Consider the following 25274-nt stretch of genomic DNA (forward strand, 5'->3'; position numbering starts at 1 on the left):
TTGTCAAGGGTAGCAGCGGCAATGGGAACTTTAGCTAGGTTGCTGTTGACCACCCCTCTGATGCAGATAGTAGCAGATCTGTTAGGGTTTGTTACAACCGTGCAGATAGGGAGTTCTTCTCTCAGGTGTAAGGGGCGTGGGGTTGTCAAGGCAGAGTCGTAACTACTGAGGTGGTCAGTCACTTCTTCGTCCGTGGGTTCAGAGGGATTGATCGTGCCAGGGGTGGGGTTTGTAGGAGTGGAGGAGAGCAAGGATTTCCTTCTCCGAGAGGTGGCAAGGTTGTTTGCGTGTGCGCAAGTGTCTCTGGGATAGGGGCAGAGGGTGAAGGAGGGGCTTCATGAAGGGAATATGGGTCGCATTCTGTGTGAGCCTGAGATTCGAAAAGGAAAGTTCTGTGATGTGAAGGAGGTGCTTTAGGTCCAGAATCGATTTGTGAACGCTCCGAGTTAATTCGGAGGATCTACGGTGCAAATTATCATGATCTCTTAGAGAGGTGTGTTCTGGTAGGTAGGGGGACAATTGCAAGGGGGTGGTTCTGATAGTATGTGCTGGTAGCCTAGGGGTGGGTTTAGACAGATGGTCAGCGTCCCTATGAGAGGGATGATTATGTGGACAGGGGACCGAAGGAGTGGGAGCGATTTCATCTGTCTGATTTTGCAGCCTGGTGTTGGGGCTAAGTCGACCAGTGTTCTGGGCCCTGTTAGGCTTTTCCATACTAGTGTTGTAGGCCCTAATAGGAGTGTCAGTAGCCCGGCGTGTAGAGCGATTACGTGGGCAGGAGGTTAAGGGTTTAGGGACGTCTCTGGTGGTATGTACTGGATGCGTGATATAGGGGCTGGGTTGACCTGTGAGGTGGGCCCTAGGGAGGGTTTCCATGCCGGCGGAGCAGGGATTGCTAGGAGGTCTAGGTTCGGTGGTATGGGCCTACTTTTTCACTGTTTTCACACTATATTCAGTAGCTCACACTTTTAGGTCCTAAGGAATGCTGGACACTCTGTAGGTCACGATAGCAGAAACAAGTAGACCAACCCTCTAACTTGATAGTGGCAGTTATTTTTTGTAATTGCGCTAGCACTGTTTTTAACCCTGACACCATGAGGTACATATTAAACTCTTTTTTCTCCTGGTAGTTAGTTTTAGTACACCTTCACTTTTTTCACTTAAGCACTGCACCCATCACATAATAACAAACTGTAGCTCTTCATTTGAAGGATCTTAGTACATCCAGTTGAACGTTGAAAACATCCACAAGCTCCTCCCTCATAGTGAGGGGGTTGTAGCCCTCGGCTGTACTAGGTTTTACAGCCGGGAAAAGATCCCAGATGATGAAGCATGTCACCTTCGGTGAGTGATGGGATTCCGTCCTTTAAATAGGGCTTCCCAGTGAGAGGTTCAATATATCTTTACTTGTGTATAGAACGCCCTAGGGCACCAAGTGACTGTTGAGACCCACAGATATTGCAGTGTGTTCTACAGTTCTTATAGGGAATATATTTGTGCTGGTCGTTAAACTTCTCCACGGACTCTCTAACCCCCAGTTTAGTTTTTGTGTTTCATCTTTGCCCACTATTTTGTTATGAGAAAGCTATGATTTCATGGGCTTTGGAGCAGGGACGAGCCATGCGACTGGAGGTGTTGGGCGCAGTTGGGTGAATCTACTGTGGAGCAGAGGCATTGGTCTACTTAAGTCTTTGTTCCATCTCACCCTGACCTCCACCTGCCCCAGGTGGTTCCTGGTTTCCCCAGGTTGAATTATGTATCATACTTGCAAGTCAATGAGCTACAGCAAACAGAAGGGTTTGGGGTTCTCTTCCATCTAACCAGTTTGCAGCTTTTATCTGAACAGGAAATGCCTTATATCCTAATATTGTGGATGGGGTTGGCTTGAAGGCACGGGTTGCCTACTCCCCTTGGCTTCCAGGGTCAGCCCTCAAACTGTCCACTGGGAAAGCTTAGGAGGTGGGCAGAGAAATCTCCCGGTAGGATAATCGAGATCAGTTTTTTGTTCAGCAACATCTTACCTTTTTTGTATATCAGGGCACATAACTGAAAATAGATTTCTTTTTTTTTCTTTCTAGTGATCATGTAATTATTAAATGCACCACAATTTTTCCTTTACTGCAGCTTACTCCATAAGACTTGCAAATAAGTCTCTTTTCATAGAGCAAGACCTCTAATTTTATCAGTAATGCCCATTTTACCTATATCGTTTCCTCCTCTGGTGTCCATGATTTTACCGAATACTTACATGACACCCTATCTGGAATACCCAAAATATATGAATAGTAGAAATACAGGAAGACTAATCTCAGGTAAGAGAGTTTTATTAAAAAGAATTCTAGAAATATTGGCAAGAGAATCAGAAATGGCGCTTCAAAAATTACAAATAACTGAAATCCAACAGGAAGTTCAGTTGCTGCAGTGGATCCCGCGTTTTGCTGCATAGTATTAAAAATTCAATTAACAATTGCATCTGTAGGCACACAAAAATAGTCCTTGGTCAGTCCTCTTTTGGCTTACCGGTCCCTTAATGCGCCTGTGAACTATATTAAGTGCAGCAATACCTCCCAGGGTTTCAAGTGGCAGATTTATCTTCGAAGATGGTGAACTCAGATTTTTGCCAGATAATGCTCACGGGTCAATGGACTGGATCTTTCTGCTAATGCTTACAAAATGCAAATTTCTTCAAAAGAGACAAAAATAAACCACAGCATATTTAGAAAGTACATCTTTTCAAGGCATTAATTCAAAATATTTAAAAATATGCCATTCAATACCATTTAAATTCAGATTTTTACATTTGTACAGTGCTTATAAAATGATGCTTCCAGTTGATTGTCGTAAGAGAAATGTGAACGATACAGATTCAACTAACATTAAAAAAGGGAATGCAATAAATAAATAAATATTTACATGATGAAAAGTACTTGTGTCACAGGTTCCTGTGGGTAGCTGCTGTCAGCCACAACCATTAGTCTATTTCTGCGCTTCCCATTGTAGGGTTCAACAGTGCTTTCTGTACAGTTCACTTGATAGATCTCAACTGACTGCATCCACCATTTTCTTATGAGCTCTTACGTCCACACTAAAATATCCGGTAGACCACAGCTCAGTCCTCTCACAAAAGGAGCAGATGAAAATGCTCTATCTCAAGCTTGTATATCTGAGATTTCATAGAGTTCTTTAAGTTTGTCAAACTTGGAGCCCCACTCTCTGAGGTAATCATAGTTCAGGTCTTCATCCACACTGCTCGAGTCCAAGGAGCTGAGGCTTCCGGCCAGTGATCCATGGCCCTCCAAGCAGTAGATGTGCAGGAGGTCGGCCGGGCAGTTTTTGGGGTCGTTGTCAGCCTCCCATATGATGTGAGACACGTACTCTTTGAAGTCTGGCGCTCCCGCTGCAGCCGCATGTGGTCCTTTTTGTTGTGGGCTCTTCGTTAGCGTAGAACACATCAGCTTCTTGGGACATACCTGTGTCTTGTGGAGCAGCTCCTTGGCTCCCACTGGTGACTGGGGGATAATAGTACGAAGCGGTCTTTTCAGCTCATGCATGTCATAACCATTCTGAAATTAGAAATGCAAAAACAAGAATCGCATTAGCATGTGTTTTTCACCATGCAAAAACAGGTACATCTGAACCACCTCCTTTGCACAAGAAAGCAGTTGTGGGATTGTACTTGGGACCCAGTCATGTGACAAATTATATATATATATATATTTTTTACTTTTTATTAACATTGCTCAAAGGACCATAGTTTACATGAATCACTTTCATTTGTACATGGTGAGGTTTAGACATTTCAGCAATAGAATTTGCAAGAGATAGGAGACTATAGGTCGTTAATGGCGCCCCGGTATACTTTCATAACATTATGTATTATTCAAAAAAGAAAAGACCTCCTTCCAACACTCTACCACCACACCGGTGTGTGCCGGCCACTCTGGACGTTTTTTCCAGGAGTACAAGAGCGGCTCACAGTTCCCTCCCGGCATAACAGCTCTGTCTTCTCTATAGGCCAGCTCATTAGTGTCTGTGAACACCCAGTCTTTTATGACCAGTAGTTGTGAAGCCCAGTAGTATAGTTTGATGTCTGGTACTGCCAGCCCTCCATCATACACTCCCTTTTGTAGTTTATGGAGCGCAATTCTGGGAGAACCACCCTGCCACAACAGCGTGCAAATTATATTTTTAATTCACCAGACAGACAAAGTAAGTAAAATCTACTCAGTTCTGGAGCTATAAATGCAGCTTCAGCTGTCTAGTACCATGCAATAAGTTAATCATTTAAAACATGGACTCTACTGGAGTAACAAAGTTTATCTTATTTACACTGTGACATCATGTTGTCGGTTAAGCAATGCTCACAAATACTTAAATAAGTAAATAAAAAAAGCATAATAGAGAAACGGAATTCCCAGGAAATTAGTAAATGCAAAACAGTTGAACCAAAGTCAACCGGACTCTACCCTTTTTCTAAACGGGAATTTATCGTTACCCAAGACCATGTTGACTGCTTTACGATACTTTCCACTTGTTGTCTGGTTCGGCTACATTCTTGCACTCTGATTACTCTCATGTATCTAAGACATGAGTAATTTTGATCACCAGTATCAACAGCACACTCAAATGTCACTGCTCTTCTATAGGTCTTTTATTTTGATTCGCTTGTTTAACCCCTTCGATGCGGATGACAAAGCCAGCTCGTCATGGGCGTTACCTGCGCTACGCGGATGACGAGCTGGCTTTGTCACAAACCGCGCGATTTTTAAATTTCAGCGCACAGCGGGAACACCCGCTAGCGCGGTAGCGGTTAAGTTAAAAATATAAAGATGTTTGAATAAATCATTTAACTTGGAGCATATAGATTTAATCGAAGAACACCGTTTATTTTCCATATGCAAACCGTGGGACAGATTTTAGGACGCCACTGCGTCAAAAACTTACGCCTGCTAAGGAGTGACGCAGTGTAGTGGGAAAAGGCCACAAACTGCATTGCTGGAGTTGCGTGATTCTTGCGACACAACTCCAGTAATGTGTGACTTTTGCTCCAACAGATGCGTCAGAATTTCTGACGCATCTGTAAATCCTTCCGCAATGGTGTGCCGTATTGTAAATACGGCACATCCATGGTGGCGCAAGCATTTTTTAGGGTGGCGCAAGGAAAGTGACGCATCTCTATAGATGTGTCACTTTCTTGTAAATCTGCCCCCATGTGTTTTTTGTGAATCACATAATTTGTGGCCTCAAAAAGGCTCTGTAGACCTTACCGTAAGATCGTAACGACAGTGGGAATGTATTGACCGCAAGATTCCCGGCTCTGGTAAATTTTGTATTATTATTTACTATTATTAGATCTGTCTGCTCTTAAGGAGAGCTGCAGATTGCAATGGGAAAGACTGCTGATCCGAGATATACATCTGTTTTTGAAATGACGTTTGTTAGACACAATTTTTTGCTGAGAATTGCTTTGGGGAGAGGGCCACACTAAAAGGTACCGCTTTGTTTCCCCCCCACTCTTAGCAGTGAAGGGAGTTGGCGACTTGTGGCCCTGCACGGAGCGTGCATGGACAAGTCGAGCACAGTCAAGAGAAGTGTTAGAGATAATTGTAAATATCCGCGCTGTACCTGGTCGTGCTCGCCGCCCCCTTCTTCGTTGTAGTTCAGGACGTTTTCTCGGATGTCCTCCCAGCTTTCATGTTCAGCAGGAATGTGGTAAACACCGCCTTTCCGAAACTTTGATCTTCCCCACTGGCTCCACACTGTGTAAGAGACCAGCAGAGCTGAAATGATAGGGGCAGGCAGCTGAGTGATGAGCACCGAGAACAGACATCCAAGCATGCACATTTCCTAGAACGACTACATGCAACACGCAGTTTATCACACCTAGTGTCACTGACACACGAACACAAGTTCAACGCACTGTCAAAATGGCCTAGCATAAAAGATCTTTATATGGGGTATAATGTGTCAAGTTTGCATCGGTGCAAAAAATTTAGAAAATGAGTTTCACACCATTTTACTGCTTGTGATAAAGGTCATGGAGCAAACTGGAATGTTTTCAATCAAAAGTACATAATTGCTTTCTTTCATCAAGAACAGAGTAAACTGATCTATCATAAAACTCAATTTCCTCTAAATCAACTATGAAATGTTTACCCTACAACTTATTTAAGTAATAGAGACTGAGGCAAAACCTGTTTGCTTGATTGCAATTATCCAAATATTCAATATGGCAGATTACGAATGTGCTCCATTTTTTGTAAACTTGTGTAATATTGCCAATAATTAGTAAAGACGTGCACAGGTTTAATAGGTTTAAATGCTTCCTATGCCATGGATTCTCTGTGGTATTGTGCAAGTCTCTTCATACCCTCTTAGATTCACACCAAAACTGTTTGTAAATTCTGTCTACATTGGTAGGAACCAGGAAAAAGTCCCACAGCTAAGGAAGGCATTGTCAAATGCCAACATTTCAAACCTTTATGTAGTGGCCAATGAGATTGGGTGGTTTATTTCTCAGTGCAGGCTCTCCCTATCAACGTTTCTCAGTATACAAAACGGACTAATAGGGTCTCATAAAACATCTTGGGTCCTAAATGTTTTTGTGTGTTGACCCCAGTATTAGTGAGATGTTTGTAGAACTGCAGGTGGGACATTTTGCGGCTCAGGCTCAAAGGCATAGCAAGGATGCCTTGTGCCCTAATGCAAGCAAGAAAGCAATAGTATAAGCATGTATACAGGTAGCAGGCACCCGTCCAGTGTTAGTGATTATTCAGCTGCAAGGGTTGTAGATAGTCATGTTGTTTCCATAATGCAGTTTTGGAATATTTTGGCCATGCAGGTTGCTGCGAGGTTGTGCATGCTTCAGTGCAATACTAAGTTCGTGTATTTGAGTTAATAGGATATTTCACACCATAACCAGCATTGTTATTCATATGGGCAATGGACATAATGGATCATAGACATGCATGTAGATAATGGCTTGTCATGCCATTCGTGCAGTTTTCACACCGTTAATTCTGGAATAGAAATTTGTGTCATAAAGTATTGAAAGTTGCTATGTAGTTTGACGAGTACAAATGATTCTCGGCTGTAGTATAGCATTGTGTTTGATGGCAATGCAAAAAATGTTTGTAGTTCCACCATATTCTAGCAGGACCAGCTGTTACAAAGTAGCATGTGCGGTCATGCTCATTGTAAATCATGCAGTATGGATTTTATTGTTCGCCAGAATGCTATAGAGCAATTTGGGAAAGACATGTACTACAGTGGTGATATTTTCAAGGTATAATCAGATGCAGATATTGGAGCGACCCAGAGAGGGACACTGTGCTACAGTAGCAGGCTGTCACGGGTCGCAAAGTGATGGTCCTTTAGAGTATTTCCAGAAGCAGTGCTACGCCCGGAAGTAGGGCTACCACCATAGTGGCTCTTACAGGCTTTTGCAGAAGCGGTGTTGCGTCAGCTCAGTGAAGGACACGGTATCACCCTTACAGGCTGTACTGAGAGGTGGCATTGAAGCATTGAGGAAGACCCTGTAGCATACCTTAGGGGCTATACCCCACGTCCCAGAGCAGGGGTTCTTTTGGCTATATGCAGAAGAACTCCATAAAGTACTGTAATGTTTCTTATGTACTACAACTTAGTGGCTTCCGTGCTACTCACCGAAAAAGTACTTTGATGCCAGGGGTAGTAAGTGCTATATATAAATAAATGCAATTACAAATACTGCCACTCTTCCAGTTTCTTCATACAATTGCCCTCCACAAGCTGTTAACTCTTTCAGAGATGGGACTGTGCATATAGGACAGGTGTGAGGTAATGATGTGTGTTGGGGATACACATTTCCCTTCACAAGGCATAATTCTATCGTTGGTGGTACATTGTCCTTCCCTGAGCTGACGCAACATCTCAAGACAAACCTCCATGAAGGAATAAAAGCTGTCGCCAAATGGATGAGGAACAGCCGACTGAAGCTGAACTCAGACAAAACGGAAGTCCTCATCCTTGGATCCACCCCTTCGGCTTGGGACGACTCCTGGTGGCCGGCCGCACTGGGAACCGCTCCAACACCCACCCACCGACCACGCACGCAACCTAGGGGTCATCCTCGACTCCACCCTCCCCATGACCACGCAGGCCAACGCCGTCTCTTCCTCCTGCTTCAACACCCTCCGCATACTCCGCAAGATCTACAAGTGGATCCCCACCGAAACGAGAAGAACGGTGACCTAGGCTCTCGTCAGCAGCAGGATGGACTACGGAAACGCCCTCTACGCAGGAACACCAGCCAAACTCTTGAAACGGCTTCAACGCATCCAGAACGCCTCGGCACGCCTGATCCTCAACATCCCCCGCCGCAGCCACATCACACGCCACCTGAGAGATCTGCACTGGCTCCCCGTCAACAAGAGGATAACCTTCAAGCTCCTCACCCACGCACACAAGGCACTCCACAACACCGGACCAGCGTACCTCAACGGTCGACTCAGCCTCTACACCCCCACCCGCCAGCTCCGCTTCGCCGACCTCGCCTCTGGCGGTAGATCGTTCTCCCACCTCACCACCAAGACCTGGTACACCCTCCCCATCCACCTGCTGCAGACCCAAGACCTGTTGACCTTCAGAAAGCTCCTCAAAACCTGGCTTTTCGAGCAGTAGCAGCATGCCCCACCCCCCAGCGCCTTGAGCCCTCTCGGGTATGTAGTGCGCTCTACAAATGCCATGATTGATTGGTTCGAGATATGCAAAGTTGCTGCCATGTATGTTACAGGTTAAGGCTGCAGCCTGTACATGCTTTTACTGCCATGACCAATATTACTATGTCAAGGCCAGTAAAAAAAGACCCGGAAACTGAGCCTAAGCCAGGGTCCCCTTTTCCGTGACAGCAAATACAAGATCACTTTGCCCGTGTTCTAGAGCTGCCTAAGTGATCAAATAAACAGAGACAAAATGTAATCTTTACAATGAATGTAGGGGGTTTTGCAGGAATTCTAAGTATCATTTCCCGATCCTCACAGAATCGAATTCACATATGGACATTATTTATCTCCCCTTGTTGCACTATAACACATTTTTGCTTCACGGTACCTATGAAGACAAGCAGGCACATGCTTATTGCCAAGATGGAGCCGGAGTTCAGGCCCATCGGTCTTCCAGCTTTCACGAGGCTGATTTCACAAGTCTTTCCTTTGTACCCCTCGGCACACTGACACACAAACTTGTACGGTGACTGCGCCACACACGTGCCCCCGTTTCGGCAGCTCCATTGTCCACAAGGGGAAGGGCTGCACACCTTCACACCCGTCTGAGCATCCGTCACTTCCACTTTGTTCAATGGGCACCTGCAAAATAAAAGACCAATAAGACAGTTATACCACTTTCTGGAGTATGCTGCCATCTGTTGGCCAGAAGAGGTAACCGTGGAAAGTATTTTTTTTTTTTTATTCAAATCATTTTTATTGAAGTAAAGAAACCAAAAGAAACACAATACAATAATTCTTCCGTCACATAAATGATTGACTCAGTTAGCGATGTACAATTACACAAAAGCAAAGAATATAAAGTATAAAGTAAGATAATGCTTGCAAAGTTGAAGTACAGGTACATACATAACGCTCAGTGTGTGGAGGTAGAGGCATAGGGTCCATAGGAGTACAACATGCGCATTTTCAAATACTGCAGGGGGTACGTGACAGTATCAACAGTGATTACCTCAGGGAGGCTTGTAGTGAAATGAGGAAGCGTCCAATGATTTCCACAGCTTCTTATTTGTCGGCCTCCATGTGGATGCTTGAAGTGCCGGATTGTTAGCACCCCTCAGGAATGATAACCACTCTTGCCAGATTTTGAAGTTCACCTCATTTGCACTTTTCCACTTGCACAGAACCACCTTACAGGCCAAGGTAAGCATTAAATCCATAAGCAGGCGGTCCTGATCATTCGATAACTGCGGGTCAAGTGCTCCTAAGATTACATATACAAAGGATCGTGCAGGTTTGATCTTGAAGATGTAAGAAATGCAGTCGAATATTTAACCCCAGTGTGTTCCTAGAGCGGGACAGTGAAATAACATGTGAGCAAGATCTCCGGGACCTGACTGGCAATTCCAGCATGTGGATGAATCCCTTAATTTACATTTGAAGAGTTTGTCCGGGGTCCAAAACGCCCGGTTTATAAGCATGTATTTTGTTTGAAATAGGATGGGAGATACTTTATGGGTAAGAGCAGTCTTATGGATTATTTCCCAGTCAAAACATAATCCCGTTGAGTTCGGTTCAGCCTCCCATTTCAATTCCACCTTTCTATGAGCTTTCGTAGGCAGAGGTAACAACAATTTATAGGCCTTAGAGACGAAGTGACCCGCATACATAAGTCGAGGGAGATGGGTTATTAACCATGGGGTATAGGCAGAGAAGTTACGAGCGGTCAGTGCAGCTTTGATTTTCAAGAACTCATAAAATTCCATCGGAGTAAGGTCATATTTCTGTTGTAGGGTCGAGAACGGGATTGGATCTTTACCATCATACAGGTCCTTTGCTAAGTTAATGCCCTTCCCGGACCATGATTCCCAGCATAGTCTATCAACGTTATGCTTAAGATAGGGGTTCCTCCACAAGGACATGAAAGATGACTTAGTGAATGTTAACCTTGTTTTGTGTGTGAGGTCAAGTCTAAGTAGAGCCCGCCTAGTATTTAGAATTATATATTTGGAGTGTGGTAAATGTTTTACGTCCATAGTGTATTATCTATAAGGGGGGGTTTTACCCAATCAATCCGCATGGGACCTGGGTGCTATATGGTGTAGTAAAGAAGGGTCCCAGTGGAAATCAGTACATTTTGATTAAATTTATTGTAGAGCAGTAAAAATAAATACCAAACAATGTCACTTAATCACAATGAATGAACCATATTATTTGGTAAATGACAGTGCTCCAGAGAGGAAAGGGGGTGGGATAGCGTGAAGCTGTGAGGGAAGAGGAAAGTGAGGAAATAAAGTTGGTGACAAATTATGTATTGCGAAATTAATTCAAATTACAATACAGATTATATGGCTTCAGATCTCTGAGCCGAAGAACGAGGGATCGTAACATATCCCGAAAGGTAAATCAGTTTCTGTTGACACAGGAATATTCAAATTAATGCGGGAGTGTCAACTGAACAAAGGATGGAGGTAGCCGTCGATGTTTCGACCCCACGCTACATGTGTAGGCGTATCTAGTGCCTTACATCGGGGTCTTCATCAGGACAGGGTAAACAACAGGGGAGCACTACAATATCTAGAAATATAAAAATAATACGGTATAAATTTGAGGGCCAACATTCAATGTAAAGTTACCGTAGTGAGCGGTAAACACATTACTACTAGTATTACCATGGTTGCGTTCGGACAAACATTGTGGAGCAACTTATTCAATTGTTACAATATATACACATTTTATAAAAACGAAATAAATCTAAAGGGTTATGCAATTGAAAACATTTCTCATATTCTGTATGGCCAATAAATGGTAACTTATTCAAAAACCGTATAGGTAAACATACACAAACACCGGCATCCTGACACGGCCAGGGGAAACCAATGGTCCAATTAGGAGTATTTTGTCTGGCTTAACCTGTATACGATGCGTGGTTTATGATGACATGAAAGCATCTATTTGGTAGGCTAGAATAGCATGCAATGATTAAAACAATCTGAATGAGCTGTAGCAACAAACTAGAGGGCTCAAGTCGCTAACTGAAATTGAATGCCGAAAAAACGTACCTGCTCGAGTCGAGCAAGTCGCATAGCTTTGTTCACATCGATTCCACACGTTATTTCTGTGGGTGAAGGGACTATTATTACTGAACTGTCTACGATTACAAAAGTAAATAAACGACATCCAGTGGGGAAAGGGGCTTACCTTAAAAGCCCGCGATAGTAGGGAGAATCCTATGTCGTTAATGGACATCGGCGGTGCGTCCCAGCGGATCGCATCAAGTCAGCCGCATCTGTAAAGTAGTAAAACGGGTGAGGAACCGGTGGGGAAGTAAGGCCTCCTCGGTAGTGTGTGGGGCGTCTAAACAGAGGGGATAATCTCACCTTCTTAGTGAATTACACGGAGCTCTGCATCGTAGCCTTCCCGCGGTTGCAGACTGCAAGCAAGTGGGCGGGGCCAGTTGGATGGGTTATAATAAGAGAAAACAGATGTAGAGTCCGGAGCGTTGCTACGGGCAACCTGATGCTTAAAGGGCTACTTTGGAAGGATCGCAAAGACAAAGCAGGGACACCCGGATTGTTGCTGGTAGCAACCTACTGCTTCAAGGGTATCAAGGAGTGACTAGCGGCATTAGTTGCAATGCGAGCATATGTATGCCCAAAGTGCCGTTCTGAGTTCGCAGTCACATAAGTGGACTGGCGGCCGCAACATTTGAACTGATCACAGTGTATTACGTACAAATTCGTGAAAATGTGCTAGATGCAATATCAGGAGTGGTCACCGTACGATAAAAATCAGATGTTATCAAACTCCGTGTTCTACTAAACAATATATCTGAATTCTGATTTCTAAAAGCATCGTATCTTTGTAAGTGTGTCTCATAAAAGTGAACACTGTATAATAGATGTACATACAGATACCAGTCGACTCAGTGCAAGTTACATGTTAATAAAAGGATGCACCTCTCAGGCATGAGGGTGAAGATCTCTTTTTAAACAACTAACACTGGAGTACATTATCTAAAATATCAGATGTTAACAATTATCCTGTATTGGTCAGTAGAGGAGGTCAATACATGTATCACTCTGAAAGCAAGTACAACATTAAGACCAGTACATCATTTAATGAAATCGTGCTCAGGACCTCTCACACAGGAGGGTCAAAAGCAATCATTTCCGGCAGTCTCCTGGAGTACCATTTAGGGGAGTTGGCAGTCTCTGTCTAAGGTTAGCGACCGAAACTAGCTAACTGGGCATGGCTACTCTCTGATTCATTCAGGCCATTTCGGATAGTATCCAAAATGGTCATCCATTTGGATTCTCTCAAAGTCAAAACTCGTGCGATGTTCCCTCCCCTGGGGCCCAGGTTGATCTTCTCTAATACCAGCCACCGTAAGGTCTCTGGAGTGTGGCCTTTCAGAGTGCAATGATCTACTAGGGGGGCACCCTGAACTCTACATCTGATTCTGCTGCCGTGTTGTAAAATGCAGGCTTTGACCTTTTGCTGGGTCTGACCTACATATGCTAAATCACACGGACACTTGATCCAGTAAATTACATTCGAAGAATTACAGTTAGTATGTGATTTTAATGCGTAAGTTTTGCCTCTGTACGTCAGATCTTTGGTTTGGATTGTGGTTGCGCACGCCGTGCATGATCCACATCTGGAGTGTCCCACAACCGGTGGAAGGTGCCATAGTGTTTGGATGGTAGGATTCGGAGGTGTTGGAAGAAATGATTGTACAACCTGGTCCCTGATATTACGTGCTCTTTTGAAAGAGTGTAATGGTGGTGATTGTTGTCCAATGTCATCTGCTACCAACCGCCAGTGTTTATTGATAATTTTCTTAATGTCATTACTGCGGGTGGAAAATGTGGTAACACAGATGACATGTTCATTGGCTGACTCTGCCTTGCTTTCACAATTCAATAGGTGCTCCCGGGGGCTATACCAGGCTCTTTTTCGTGCCCGTTCTATTAAACGTGTTGGGTAACCCCGTGCTGTTAATCGATCTGTAAGGTTTTGTGATTCCACCATATAGTTCTCTTTTGAGGAGCAATTTCGTTGAATTCTGAGGAACTGTCCCACAGGGAGATTATCCCGTAGTCCCCTGGGGTGGTGGCTGTTATACTCAAGTAATGAGTTCCGCTCAGTGGGTTTGCGAAACAAGGTTGTTTCAAGGAGTTTGGTCTCAGGATTAACAAAGATGGTTATGTCCAGAAACGCGATCTTCGCCTGATTGGCCTCAAGGGTGAATTGTATGTCCATGCTCTGTGTGTTAAGCCATGTATGGAATGACATAAGATCTTCTTTGGTGCCATTCCATAGACAGAGCACATCATCTATGTATCGGACCCACATGTCCATGTGGTGTCCGAAAGGGTTCATGTCACTGAAGATGACCCGGCTCTCGTAGTCGTCCATGTATAGTATAGCCAAATTTGGGGCAAAGGTAGCCCCCATCGCTACTCCCTTCGTTTGTAAAAAGAACTCTTGTTGGAACATAAAAATTTTTTTCATCATGGCTATTTTCAGGAGTTCGATAATGAAATATGTGGGTACTGGAACTGGAGCGGTCCTGGTATCGAGTACCTTTTCCATAATAGCGATGGCGTCAAGCTGAGGAATACTCGTGTACAATGACACTATGTCGCAGGTTACTAACAATTGAGTATCTGGGTCGAATGGTCTTTGATCAATCAAGTTGATAACCTGGGTTGTATCCCGGAGGTATGTCTTGGTTCTAATGGCTAAAGGCTTCAGAAAAAAGTCAATATACTGATTGAGTGGTTCCAGCATTGATCCGCATCCGGACACTATGGGACGTCCTGGAGGATTGTCGAGGCCTTTGTGCACCTTTGGCAAGGTGTATATAGTTGCTAGCCGTGGATGACTTTGATTCAGAAATTTGAATTCTTGTTGTGAAAGAAAGCCTTCATCCAGGCCTCTTTGCGTGATTTGGAGTATCAATATGGCTAAATCTTTTGAAGGGTCACTAGGAATGCGTTTATAGCTGACTCCGTCATTAAGTTGTCTGTAGATTTCTTTTTTATACGTAGTAGTGTCCTGAATCACAATTGCCCCGCCTTTGTCGGCGGGCTTGATCACTATATCAACATTGTCCTTCAAACTTTTAAGTGCCAGTTTTTGGTTAGCACTGAGGTTGAATCTAATGTATTTAGGTTTTTTGGACTGTGTTTTCCACTTGGATGACCAAATCCTCAAATGCCAGGATTTTATTACTAATTGCATAGGAGGGGGGAAAAAAAGGTAGATGGTTCTCTCAATCCAGTTACAGATGACCTCAGTGGAGCTGTCGTATGTCTGAAAAAATACCTGAGACGGATCTTTCTAAAGAAGTTGTAGAGTTCTGTTTTCAATTGAAATCTATTTGGAAGTGTGGTTGGGACGTAGGAGAGACCTTTACTCAGTACTTTTGCTTCTTCATCGGATAGGTTGTATTTGGAGATGTTCACTATGGGGTTAGTGGATTGTACAGGTCTGCTTGTCACCATCGGTAAGTGTTTCTCCTGGTGGATATTTCGCCATGGTTCTCTGGGCGAAAAGTCACTTGTTTCTGGGTGCGCCCCCGATCTGTATTCTGGTTGCCGGTATTGGCTTGCTGTCCGCGTTGTGGTCCTCCAGACCAATTGCCTCGACCTCGAGGGGGTCTCCATTGCATCTGACCTCTGCCTAAAAAATGAGGCGGCGGAGGTGGATATGGTGGATAGTTGAAATCCGAGTAAGAGTAATTATAGGAGGGGCCAGGTGTTGCGTGTTCAGATTCGCTTCCGGAACTGTAAGAAGAGTCGGAAAATGTGGTGTAGGCTCTCCTGCCTCTAAATCCGCCGCGTCCCCGATTGGCAAAGCGGCCTTGATTGTCTTGTTTGTAATAGTCGGCTTGAAGATATGGGTAGACACTTTTTTTGTCAAAGGCTCTGAGATCCTTGGCTAGTTTTTCTAATTTCTTGGTTTGGGTGGTAACGTCAAACTCTTTTAGTCTGGCATCTAGGGACTCCAAAGCAGATTTGGCATTGGTTAAAGTGCTGTCCCCTAGTATCTCATTTCTCAAAGCTGCGATTTCTTTCGTGAGGGTCTGTACTTGTTCGGCAGCGGTCTCAACTCCCAACAGCATCCAGTGTCGGGAGCAGTTATTGGCGACGTAACTAAATCCCTCTTTGAATTTAGGTATGTCGATAAAAATAACTGGCTCTATTTTAATTTGGAGACCCACAGGGATGATGTTCTCTTGCAAATATTTTGTAAACAAGTAACCGTGAAGTCTTGTTCTGATGAGCTTTTTTTCAAGTCTCTCCAATCTGGTGATTTTGTCATTCAAGGTGACATCGACTTGCAAGCTAGTATTGGACAGAAATTGGTTGTTCTGATCTTGCAGGAGTGTGTTGATGTAGTCTTCCGTATACGAAAGTAGTTCACTTTCTACCATGGTCTCAAGAAGGGAATTCTAAGGTATTAATTTGGAAACCTAGAAGAACCTCGCAGGTATGCACCTGCTCAGATAAATTATCTATAAGGGGGGGTTTTACCCAATCAATCCGCATGGGACCTGGGTGCTATATGGTGTAGTAAAGAAGGGTCCCAGTGGAAATCAGTACATTTTGATTAAATTTATTGTAGAGCAGTAAAAATAAATACCAAACAATGTCACTTAATCACAATGAATGAACCATATTATTTGGTAAATGACAGTGCTCCAGAGAGGAAAGGGGGTGGGATAGCGTGATGCTGTGAGGGAAGAGGAAAGTGAGGAAATAAAGTTGGTGACAAATTATGTATTGCGAAATTAATTCAAATTACAATACAGATTATATGGCTTCAGATCTCTGAGCCGAAGAACGAGGGATCGTAACATATCCCGAAAGGTAAATCAGTTTCTGTTGACACAGGAATATTCAAATTAATGCGGGAGTGTCAACTGAACAAAGGATGGAGGTAGCCGTCGACGTTTCAGTATATTGACTTTTTTCTGAAGCCTTTAGCCATTAGAACCAAGACATACCTCCGGGATACAACCCAGGTTATCAACTTGATTGATCAAAGACCATTCGACCCAGATACTCAATTGTTAGTAACCTGCGACATAGTGTCATTGTACACGAGTATTCCTCAGCTTGACGCCATCGCTATTATGGAAAAGGTACTCGATACCAGGACCGCTCCAGTTCCAGTACCCACATATTTCATTATCGAACTCCTGAAAATAGCCATGATGAAAAAAATTTTTATGTTCCAACAAGAGTTCTTTTTACAAACGAAGGGAGTAGCGATGGGGGCTACCTTTGCCCCAAATTTGGCTATACTATACATGGACGACTACGAGAGCCGGGTCATCTTCAGTGACATGAACCCTTTCGGACACCACATGGACATGTGGGTCCGATACATAGATGATGTGCTCTGTCTATGGAATGGCACCAAAGAAGATCTTATGTCATTCCATACATGGCTTAACACACAGAGCATGGACATACAATTCACCCTTGAGGCCAATCAGGCGAAGATCGCGTTTCTGGACATAACCATCTTTGTTAATCCTGAGACCAAACTCCTTGAAACAACCTTGTTTCGCAAACCCACTGAGCGGAACTCATTACTTGAGTATAACAGCCACCACCCCAGGGGACTACGGGATAATCTCCCTGTGGGACAGTTCCTCAGAATTCGACGAAATTGCTCCTCAAAAGAGAACTATATGGTGGAATCACAAAACCTTACAGATCGATTAACAGCACGGGGTTACCCAACACGTTTAGTAAAACGGGCACGAAAAAGAGCCTGGTATAGCCCCCGGGAGCACCTATTGAATTGTGAAAGCAAGGCAGAGTCAGCCAATGAACGTGTCATCTGTGTTACCACATTTTCCACCCGCAGTAATGACATTAAGAAAATTATCAATAAACACTGGCGGTTGGTAGCAGATGACATTGGACAACAATCACCACCATTACACTCTTTCAAAAGAGCACGTAATATCAGGGACCAGGTTGTACAATCATTTCTTCCAACACCTCCGAATCCTACCATCCAAACACTATGGCACCTTCCACCGGTTGTGGGACACTCCAGATGTGGATCATGCACGGCGTGCGCAACCACAATCCAAACCAAAGATCTGACGTACAGAGGCAAAACTTACGCATTAAAATCACATACTAACTGTAATTCTTCGAATGTAATTTACTGGATCAAGTGTCCGTGTGATTTAGCATATGTAGGTCAGACCCAGCAAAAGGTCAAAGCCCGCATTTTACAACACGGCAGCAGAATCAGATGTAGAGTTCAGGGTGCCCCCCTAGTAGATCATTGCACTCTGAAAGGCCACACTCCAGAGACCTTACGGTGGCTGGTATTAGAGAAGATCAACCTGGGCCCCAGGGGAGGGAACATCGCACGAGTTTTGACTTTGAGAGAATCCAAATGGATGACCATTTTGGATACTATCCGAAATGGCCTGAATGAATCAGAGAGTAGCCATGCCCAGTTAGCTAGTTTCGGTCGCTAACCTTAGACAGAGACTGCCAACTCCCCTAAATGGTACTCCAGGAGACTGCCGGAAATGATTGCTTTTGACCCTCCTGTGTGAGAGGTCCTGAGCACGATTTCATTAAATGATGTACTGGTCTTAATGTTGTACTTGCTTTCAGAGTGATACATGTATTGACCTCCTCTACTGACCAATACAGGATAATTGTTAACATCTGATATTTTAGATAATGTACTCCAGTGTTAGTTGTTTAAAAAGAGATCTTCACCCTCATGCCTGAGAGGTGCATCCTTTTATTAACATGTAACTTGCACTGAGTCGACTGGTATCTGTATGTACATCTATTATACAGTGTTCACTTTTATGAGACACACTTACAAAGATACGATGCTTTTAGAAATCAGAATTCAGATATATTGTTTAGTAGAACACGGAGTTTGATAACATCTGATTTTTATCGTACGGTGACCACTCCTGATATTGCATCTAGCACATTTTCACGAATTTGTACGTAATACACTGTGATCAGTTCAAATGTTGAGGCCGCCAGTCCACTTATGTGACTGCGAACTCAGAACGGCACTTTGGGCATACATATGCTCGCATTGCAACTAATGCCGCTAGTCACTCCTTGATACCCTTGAAGCAGTAGGTTGCTACCAGCAACAATCCGGGTGTCCCTTCTTTGTCTTTGCGATCCTTCCAAAGTAGCCCTTTAAGCATCAGGTTGCCCGTAGCAACGCTCCGGACTCTACGTCCGTTTTCTCTTATTATAACCCATCCAACTGGCCCCGCCCACTTGCTTGCAGTCTGCAACCGCGGGAAGGCTACGATGCAGAGCTCCGTGTAATTCACTAAGAAGGTGAGATTATCCCCTCTGTTTAGACGCCCCACACACTACCGAGGAGGCCTTACTTCCCCACCGGTTCCTCACCCGTTTTACTACTTTACAGATGCGGCTGACTTGATGCGATCCGCTGGGACGCACCGCCGATGTCCATTAACGACATAGGATTCTCCCTACTATCGCGGGCTTTTAAGGTAAGCCCCTTTCCCCACTGGATGTCGTTTATTTACTTTTGTAATCGTAGACAGTTCAGTAATAATAGTCCCTTCACCCACAGAAATAACGTGTGGAATCGATGTGAACAAAGCTATGCGACTTGCTCGACTCGAGCAGGTACGTTTTTTCGGCATTCAATTTCAGTTAGCGACTTGAGCCCTCTAGTTTGTTGCTACAGCTCATTCAGATTGTTTTAATCATTGCATGCTATTCTAGCCTACCAAATAGATGCTTTCATGTCATCATAAACCACACATCGTATACAGGTTAAGCCAGACAAAATACTCCTAATTGGACCATTGGTTTCCCCTGGCCGTGTCAGGATGCCGGTGTTTGTGTATGTTTACCTATACGGTTTTTGAATAAGTTACCATTTATTGGCCATACAGAATATGAGAAATGTTTTCAATTGCATAACCCTTTAGATTTATTTCGTTTTTATAAAATGTGTATATATTGTAACAATTGAATAAGTTGCTCCACAATGTTTGTCCGAACGCAACCATGGTAATACTAGTAGTAATGTGTTTACCGCTCACTACGGTAACTTTACATTGAATGTTGGCCCTCAAATTTATACCTTATTATTTTTATATTTCTAGATATTGTAGTGCTCCCCTGTTGTTTACCCTGTCCTGATGAAGACCCCGATGTAAGGCACTAGATACGCCTACACATGTAGCGTGGGGTCGAAACGTCGACGGCTACCTCCATCCTTTGTTCAGTTGACACTCCCGCATTAATTTGAATATTCCTGTGTCAACAGAAACTGATTTACCTTTCGGGATATGTTACGATCCCTCGTTCTTCGGCTCAGAGATCTGAAGCCATATAATCTGTATTGTAATTTGAATTAATTTCGCAATACATAATTTGTCACCGACTTTATTTCCTCACTTTCCTCTTCCCTCACAGCATCACGCTATCCCACCCCCTTTCCTCTCTGGAGCACTGTCATTTACCAAATAATATGGTTCATTCATTGTGATTAAGTGACATTGTTTGGTATTTATTTTTACTGCTCTACAATAAATTTAATCAAAATGTACTGATTTCCACTGGGACCCTTCTTAGGTCCATAGTGAGCAAGGATGCAAGAGGGGCATGATCCACTAATGACTCCTCAATATTGATCCATATCGGTGTATAGAGTGAGGATTTCATCAACCATTGGGCACCTTGTTTACAAAGGAATGCTGTCTGGTAGTTCCTGAAAGAGGGCAGGCCCAGGCCACCTTTATCTTTTGCTAATTGCAGCTTTTTTAACGCAATCCTGGCTTTCTTGCCACGCCACAGGAAGGTACCAAACAGTTTGTCTACTCTAGCAATAAAGTTGTCCGAAAATGACATAGGGAGCATGCTAGCCAGATAATTGACCAACGGAGTAGTCATCATCTTGAGCGTCTCCGCTCTGCCCCACCAGGAGATGAACTTTGGTGACCACCCTTCCAATAGTGTAGCTATCTTCTTTAGAGTTAGTTCCTCATTTATCTTCAGAGTGGAAATCAGGTCTTTATCGAAATCCAACCCCAGATATTTAAAACAATGGGGCTGCCAGGTAAGACCGGAGTCCCCAATGATCCCTTTGTCCCCTATGTTGTTCAGGAGTTTAACCTCCGTTTTATCTTTATTGAGCTTGTAACCAGATACCTTAGAGAATTCCTCAATATCAGTCATAAGTGCAGGAATTGCTTCATCAGCTCTCTCTGATACGACAAGCACATCGTCCGCGTATGCCGTTAATTTAACCTTGCATTCTCCAAATGGAATGCCAGCTATATTGGAGTCATTCCTTATATGATACAAGAACGGTTCGATCGCTAGTAAGAACAATGAGGGAGATAGGGGGCATCCCTGTCTCGTGCCCTGCTTTAGACAGAAGGAGGAGGAAAAGGAACCACCAGCTCAAACCCTTGCTGAGGGGCAGCAGTATAAGGACATTACCAATCTTGTAAAGGTGTCTCCCAGATTGAATTTAGTTAGGACTGCTTCGAGGAAGGACCAATCTACCTTGTCGAAGGCTTTTTCAGCATCCAATGTTATAGCTACTGTAGGTGTGTCTAGTAATTTCGCCTTCTCTAATACATGTGCTAGAATCCTCGTATTGTCGCTGGAGAGCCTATTTTTAAGGAACCCTGCTTGGGACGGATGAATTAATTGGGGAAGGACCTTCTGAAGGCGGGCGGAGAGTATCATAGCCAAGATCTTACAGTCTATATTAATCAATGATATAGGTCTGTAATTTTTCGGGAGCGAAGGGTCTTTACCCTCCTTAGGCGTGGAAAGTATTTTTAAACTGAAAGGCTACAGTCACATAATGGCTCTAGATATATGAGGTATTCAGTAACAGGCCTCACTGTATGATTAATAGGCAGCCTTGCTCTCAAGGTCAAACCTTAACCCTTATAGTGACTTTGACAGGAGGGAGCCCCGAGTTACAGGGACAGGACACAATAACTCCCAGCTATTCATGGCATTTTCAAGGAATGGTTAAAGTTAGAGGAAAAGTGGCTGGCCCAAGAACAAAGAGTTCTATTACTTTGGAATCAAATTTTGTCTAGACTTTGTCAGTACATGGTTCAATTAATTTATCTGTGCAACTAAAAGATTACCAATAACTTAAAATATAATATATATTATATTAAGTACAATTGTGAGATTTCTTACTTGGGCCTATACCATAGTCATATAAAATACATGTAGGTGGTAAGTTCACCACTTTAAATCCCCAACATTTTAGATGGTGGGTCGGAGTCTACCACGATGGCACACTCGGACTCACCCTAATACCTAACTAGGGATCTAACTAGGGATCAGGTTATCAGTGAAAAGAAATAACAGGACAATTTTGGGAGGATGATCCCGGTTAACAAGCCGATTCTTATTTCCTGCCATCACCACATGCCAAGTACATTCCTCTGGTTAGAGCTGGTAGACAATACTAGACAGATAGGTCCAAAGGCAGGGGTAACTGCCAGCAGTAACCTCCTGCGGGGAGAGAAGTAAACCCAGCAGGTGCCGTTCCAGGTCACCACTTCCCGTATCATTGAGAATGCCTGTTTCAATGTAATACCAAGTGACAGCAAATCACTGACAACAAGACGAGTGAGCAGATTCAATTTATTCTATAAAAATATAAAGGCAGAACCTGTTGCTTTTATACTGCAGTGATGTTCAGTCATGCTTCGCTATATTAATAACTTCCCAGAAAATGAGACATGCTGTGGGGCAGATTTATGAAAATGGCAGGCAACGCAGCAAGACAGCTTGCTGCGCTGCGTGGGAGGGAGAGAACAGGAATGCACTGTATCTACTAAGATATAAAGAATCCCTCCTCTCTTCCTGTATTAGTGCACTGCGTGCTGCCTAGCACCAATGCAGGCTCCCTTGCGGCACGGTACAAGAGTGCGTGCATTACAGGCAGGATCGTTATTGTGCAGGAAGAAATTCCTTCCTGCACAAAAACAATCCTGAGAGGCATTTTTCGCTTTGTGTGTGTGCTGCATTCAAGAAAGAGGGAATAACGGAGAAATAAAGATGTTTCTCCTCATTACACTTCTGTTGGGAAGGCATACTATTTTGATGCATTCCCATGTTTAGTACCCATAGTAAATCTGGGATTGCATCAAAATCCATAGGTAGGTGTATGGGAATGCCCATGCTCCACCCATGACACGCCTTCCCAACGCAGAGTAACGCAAGGCATCGATTTGTCTCTTGCCTTACTCTGGATTTACCAAGCCACGCCAGGTGGCCTAGTAAATCTCACTTGTTTGTGCAACGCTTGGGCTTAGTAAATCTGACCCTTAGTTGCTAGAAATGACAGATTTCCTTCATTTAAGTAAAGCAACTGCAGGGTTTATGCTAGTCATGTGCTGAAGGGGTGTAGCTACAGAGGAAGGCTGAAGGTGGCACATTCTGTACCCAGAGAGGTTAAAGACTGGAATGCAAGATGAAGATGGAACATTTAAGTTTCAATCCCTATAAATCAACGGACGTCTAGAAGCCATCTGAAGCACTAATGTTTATGGAGATAGTGTGGCTGTCTGATATTAATGACATGAGATCTACCTATAATGTGGTATTTGTCGAACTCAACAGAGCGCTTGGGGCCATATTATCAAGAACGGCAATAACATTATCGCCGCTTTAGCGGCAGGAAACTGCCGCTTCAGTGGCGTTAAGGGACTTGATAATATGACCTTGTGAATTCCCAAAGAAGCCCAGGTTCAAACCAGGAACTGGGCTTCTATGGGAATTCACAAGGGCATATTATCAAGCCCCTTATCGCCGCTGTAGCAGCAGTTTCCTGCCGCTAAAGTGGCGATAATGTTTGCGCCGTTCTTGATGATATGGCCCATGGTTCTTTGCACGGTAGCAGAGGCACAAAAGACTGTAGCCAGTGGGTATCCAAGTTGATGGGTGACTGAATGTATTTATTTATGAAACCCTTAGTGGCTGGTTCAACGTGTCGTAAGAACCTCCTCCTCATGGCACTGTGAACTGCAGTACAGGAGACAATTTTTAGGAATATGGCAAAATCTCATTTATCTCTGGGGCAGTCATTATTCCAAGACCAGTTTATGCCGTGAGGCTGGAAGCTGTTAATCCACTGTGGCAAACGCTCCAGACACAGGAAAGTCTTTCTCATCCACTGGTAGGTATGATGTGGGCTATCTGTGGTATTGATCTGACTCTTGGCTTTGCCAACCAGGCATAGGCACCATGCAAAATGGAAAGGTGTTACAAGAGGCCTGTACTCCGGGTCCATCTTTTAGGAGATGTTTACATCCATCCCAAATAAATCTGGCTGGAGATATATTAACCAATGCAGAATAAAACTGCAGCTCGTCCACCTTCTTAGGAAACAACATATACGGTCATAGGCTTTCATTTGACAGTATATGGAAATTGGCTGATAGCTTGGAGTAAGGTGGTAACTGTACTTTATAGCCCCATCCCACAGAAAGAGTTTTGTACTTTATAGCCCCATCCCACAGAAAGAGTTTTGCTCAGAACTTTAATAGACCATTTCAGTAGTACCTGCACTCATACTTTCTCCACAGGTCTGCACAGCGAAAGGGGCTTTGACATGGCTGGCTGATGCAGGCATCCGAGTGACAGCCTCCGGTGGTACCCTGCTGGCCCAGGATTGTGCTGAATCCAGTGCTGTCGCCGAAGGACAGAAGCCGACCATTCAGGCGGACATCACGCATGCAACCTAAGGGAGGAGAAGGAAAGCGTTATCCCAACCAGGCATCTTTTCACTGAACTATTGCACATACACATGTAGAGCACGAATGCAGGGACCCGCTTACGCACTCCAGAAGAGCACTCTTCCAAACAGCATGGAGCATATATTTGCTTAAAACATTTTTCAAAAACACATGTATTTTTTATTTAATTCTTTATAGGTATGTATGTCTGGGTACACGTTGCCTTTAATCTGCCTTTCTGCAAACAGTTGAATAAAAACATACCCATATACATTTCAATGAAAAGTGATAATGTAGAAAGAGACATGCGCAAAGAATCTCACTGTACAGTGACCCACCTGAATCAGTACAGCTGTCACGCGGTCTGCACGGTTGGACATAGCAGGTGAAATAATGTCACCTGTGTGCTCAACTGATAAAGATGACATGACCAAATATACGCTGTTTGTTATATGGTACTAAGTGAACTCCTGTTCTACCTTTGCACCTGCACAGAAGCTGAAGCATTACTCATGGTCCTTTATGCACCGCACCCTGACTCATGGCACTAGCATCTACTTTAACCCCTTGGGCGCGGCCGCGATTCTGTGCGGCCGTTTTAATGAGTGAGCGGGTTCATGACGGCCCCCAGCCGTCAGCAACACACGCCCACCGCGATGCATGACGGACGGGGGCTGTCATCAGCATGGAAAGGGTTAAGACATCTGGACAGAGGCGAAGTCCTTTGTAGAGCCATATGAATTCTGGTAGCATCCATTACCTGTGATAGACTAGGACCCCTATGCAGGGAT

General features: G+C 43.9%; 1 protein-coding gene across 1 annotated transcript in view; it reads right to left on the reverse strand.

The window, feature by feature from the left end:
* Window positions 1-2308: 2308 nt before the first annotated feature.
* Window positions 2309-25274, reverse strand: part of LOC144828007 (neural-cadherin-like) — a 266439-nt gene continuing 243473 nt past the window's right edge. The window contains exons 30-33 of the mRNA XM_078686153.1: window positions 24311-24488; window positions 9091-9344; window positions 5626-5780; window positions 2309-3563 (exon numbers count right to left, since the gene is read on the reverse strand). Coding sequence (XP_078542279.1) covers window positions 3150-3563; window positions 5626-5780; window positions 9091-9344; window positions 24311-24488 — 1001 coding nt within the window. The 3' untranslated portion in view covers window positions 2309-3149. The remainder of the gene's footprint in view (window positions 3564-5625; window positions 5781-9090; window positions 9345-24310; window positions 24489-25274) is intronic.

The sequence above is a fragment of the Lissotriton helveticus genome, chromosome 4_1 (assembly GCF_964261635.1).
Source record: "Lissotriton helveticus chromosome 4_1, aLisHel1.1, whole genome shotgun sequence".
Lineage (NCBI taxonomy): Eukaryota > Metazoa > Chordata > Amphibia > Caudata > Salamandridae > Lissotriton > Lissotriton helveticus.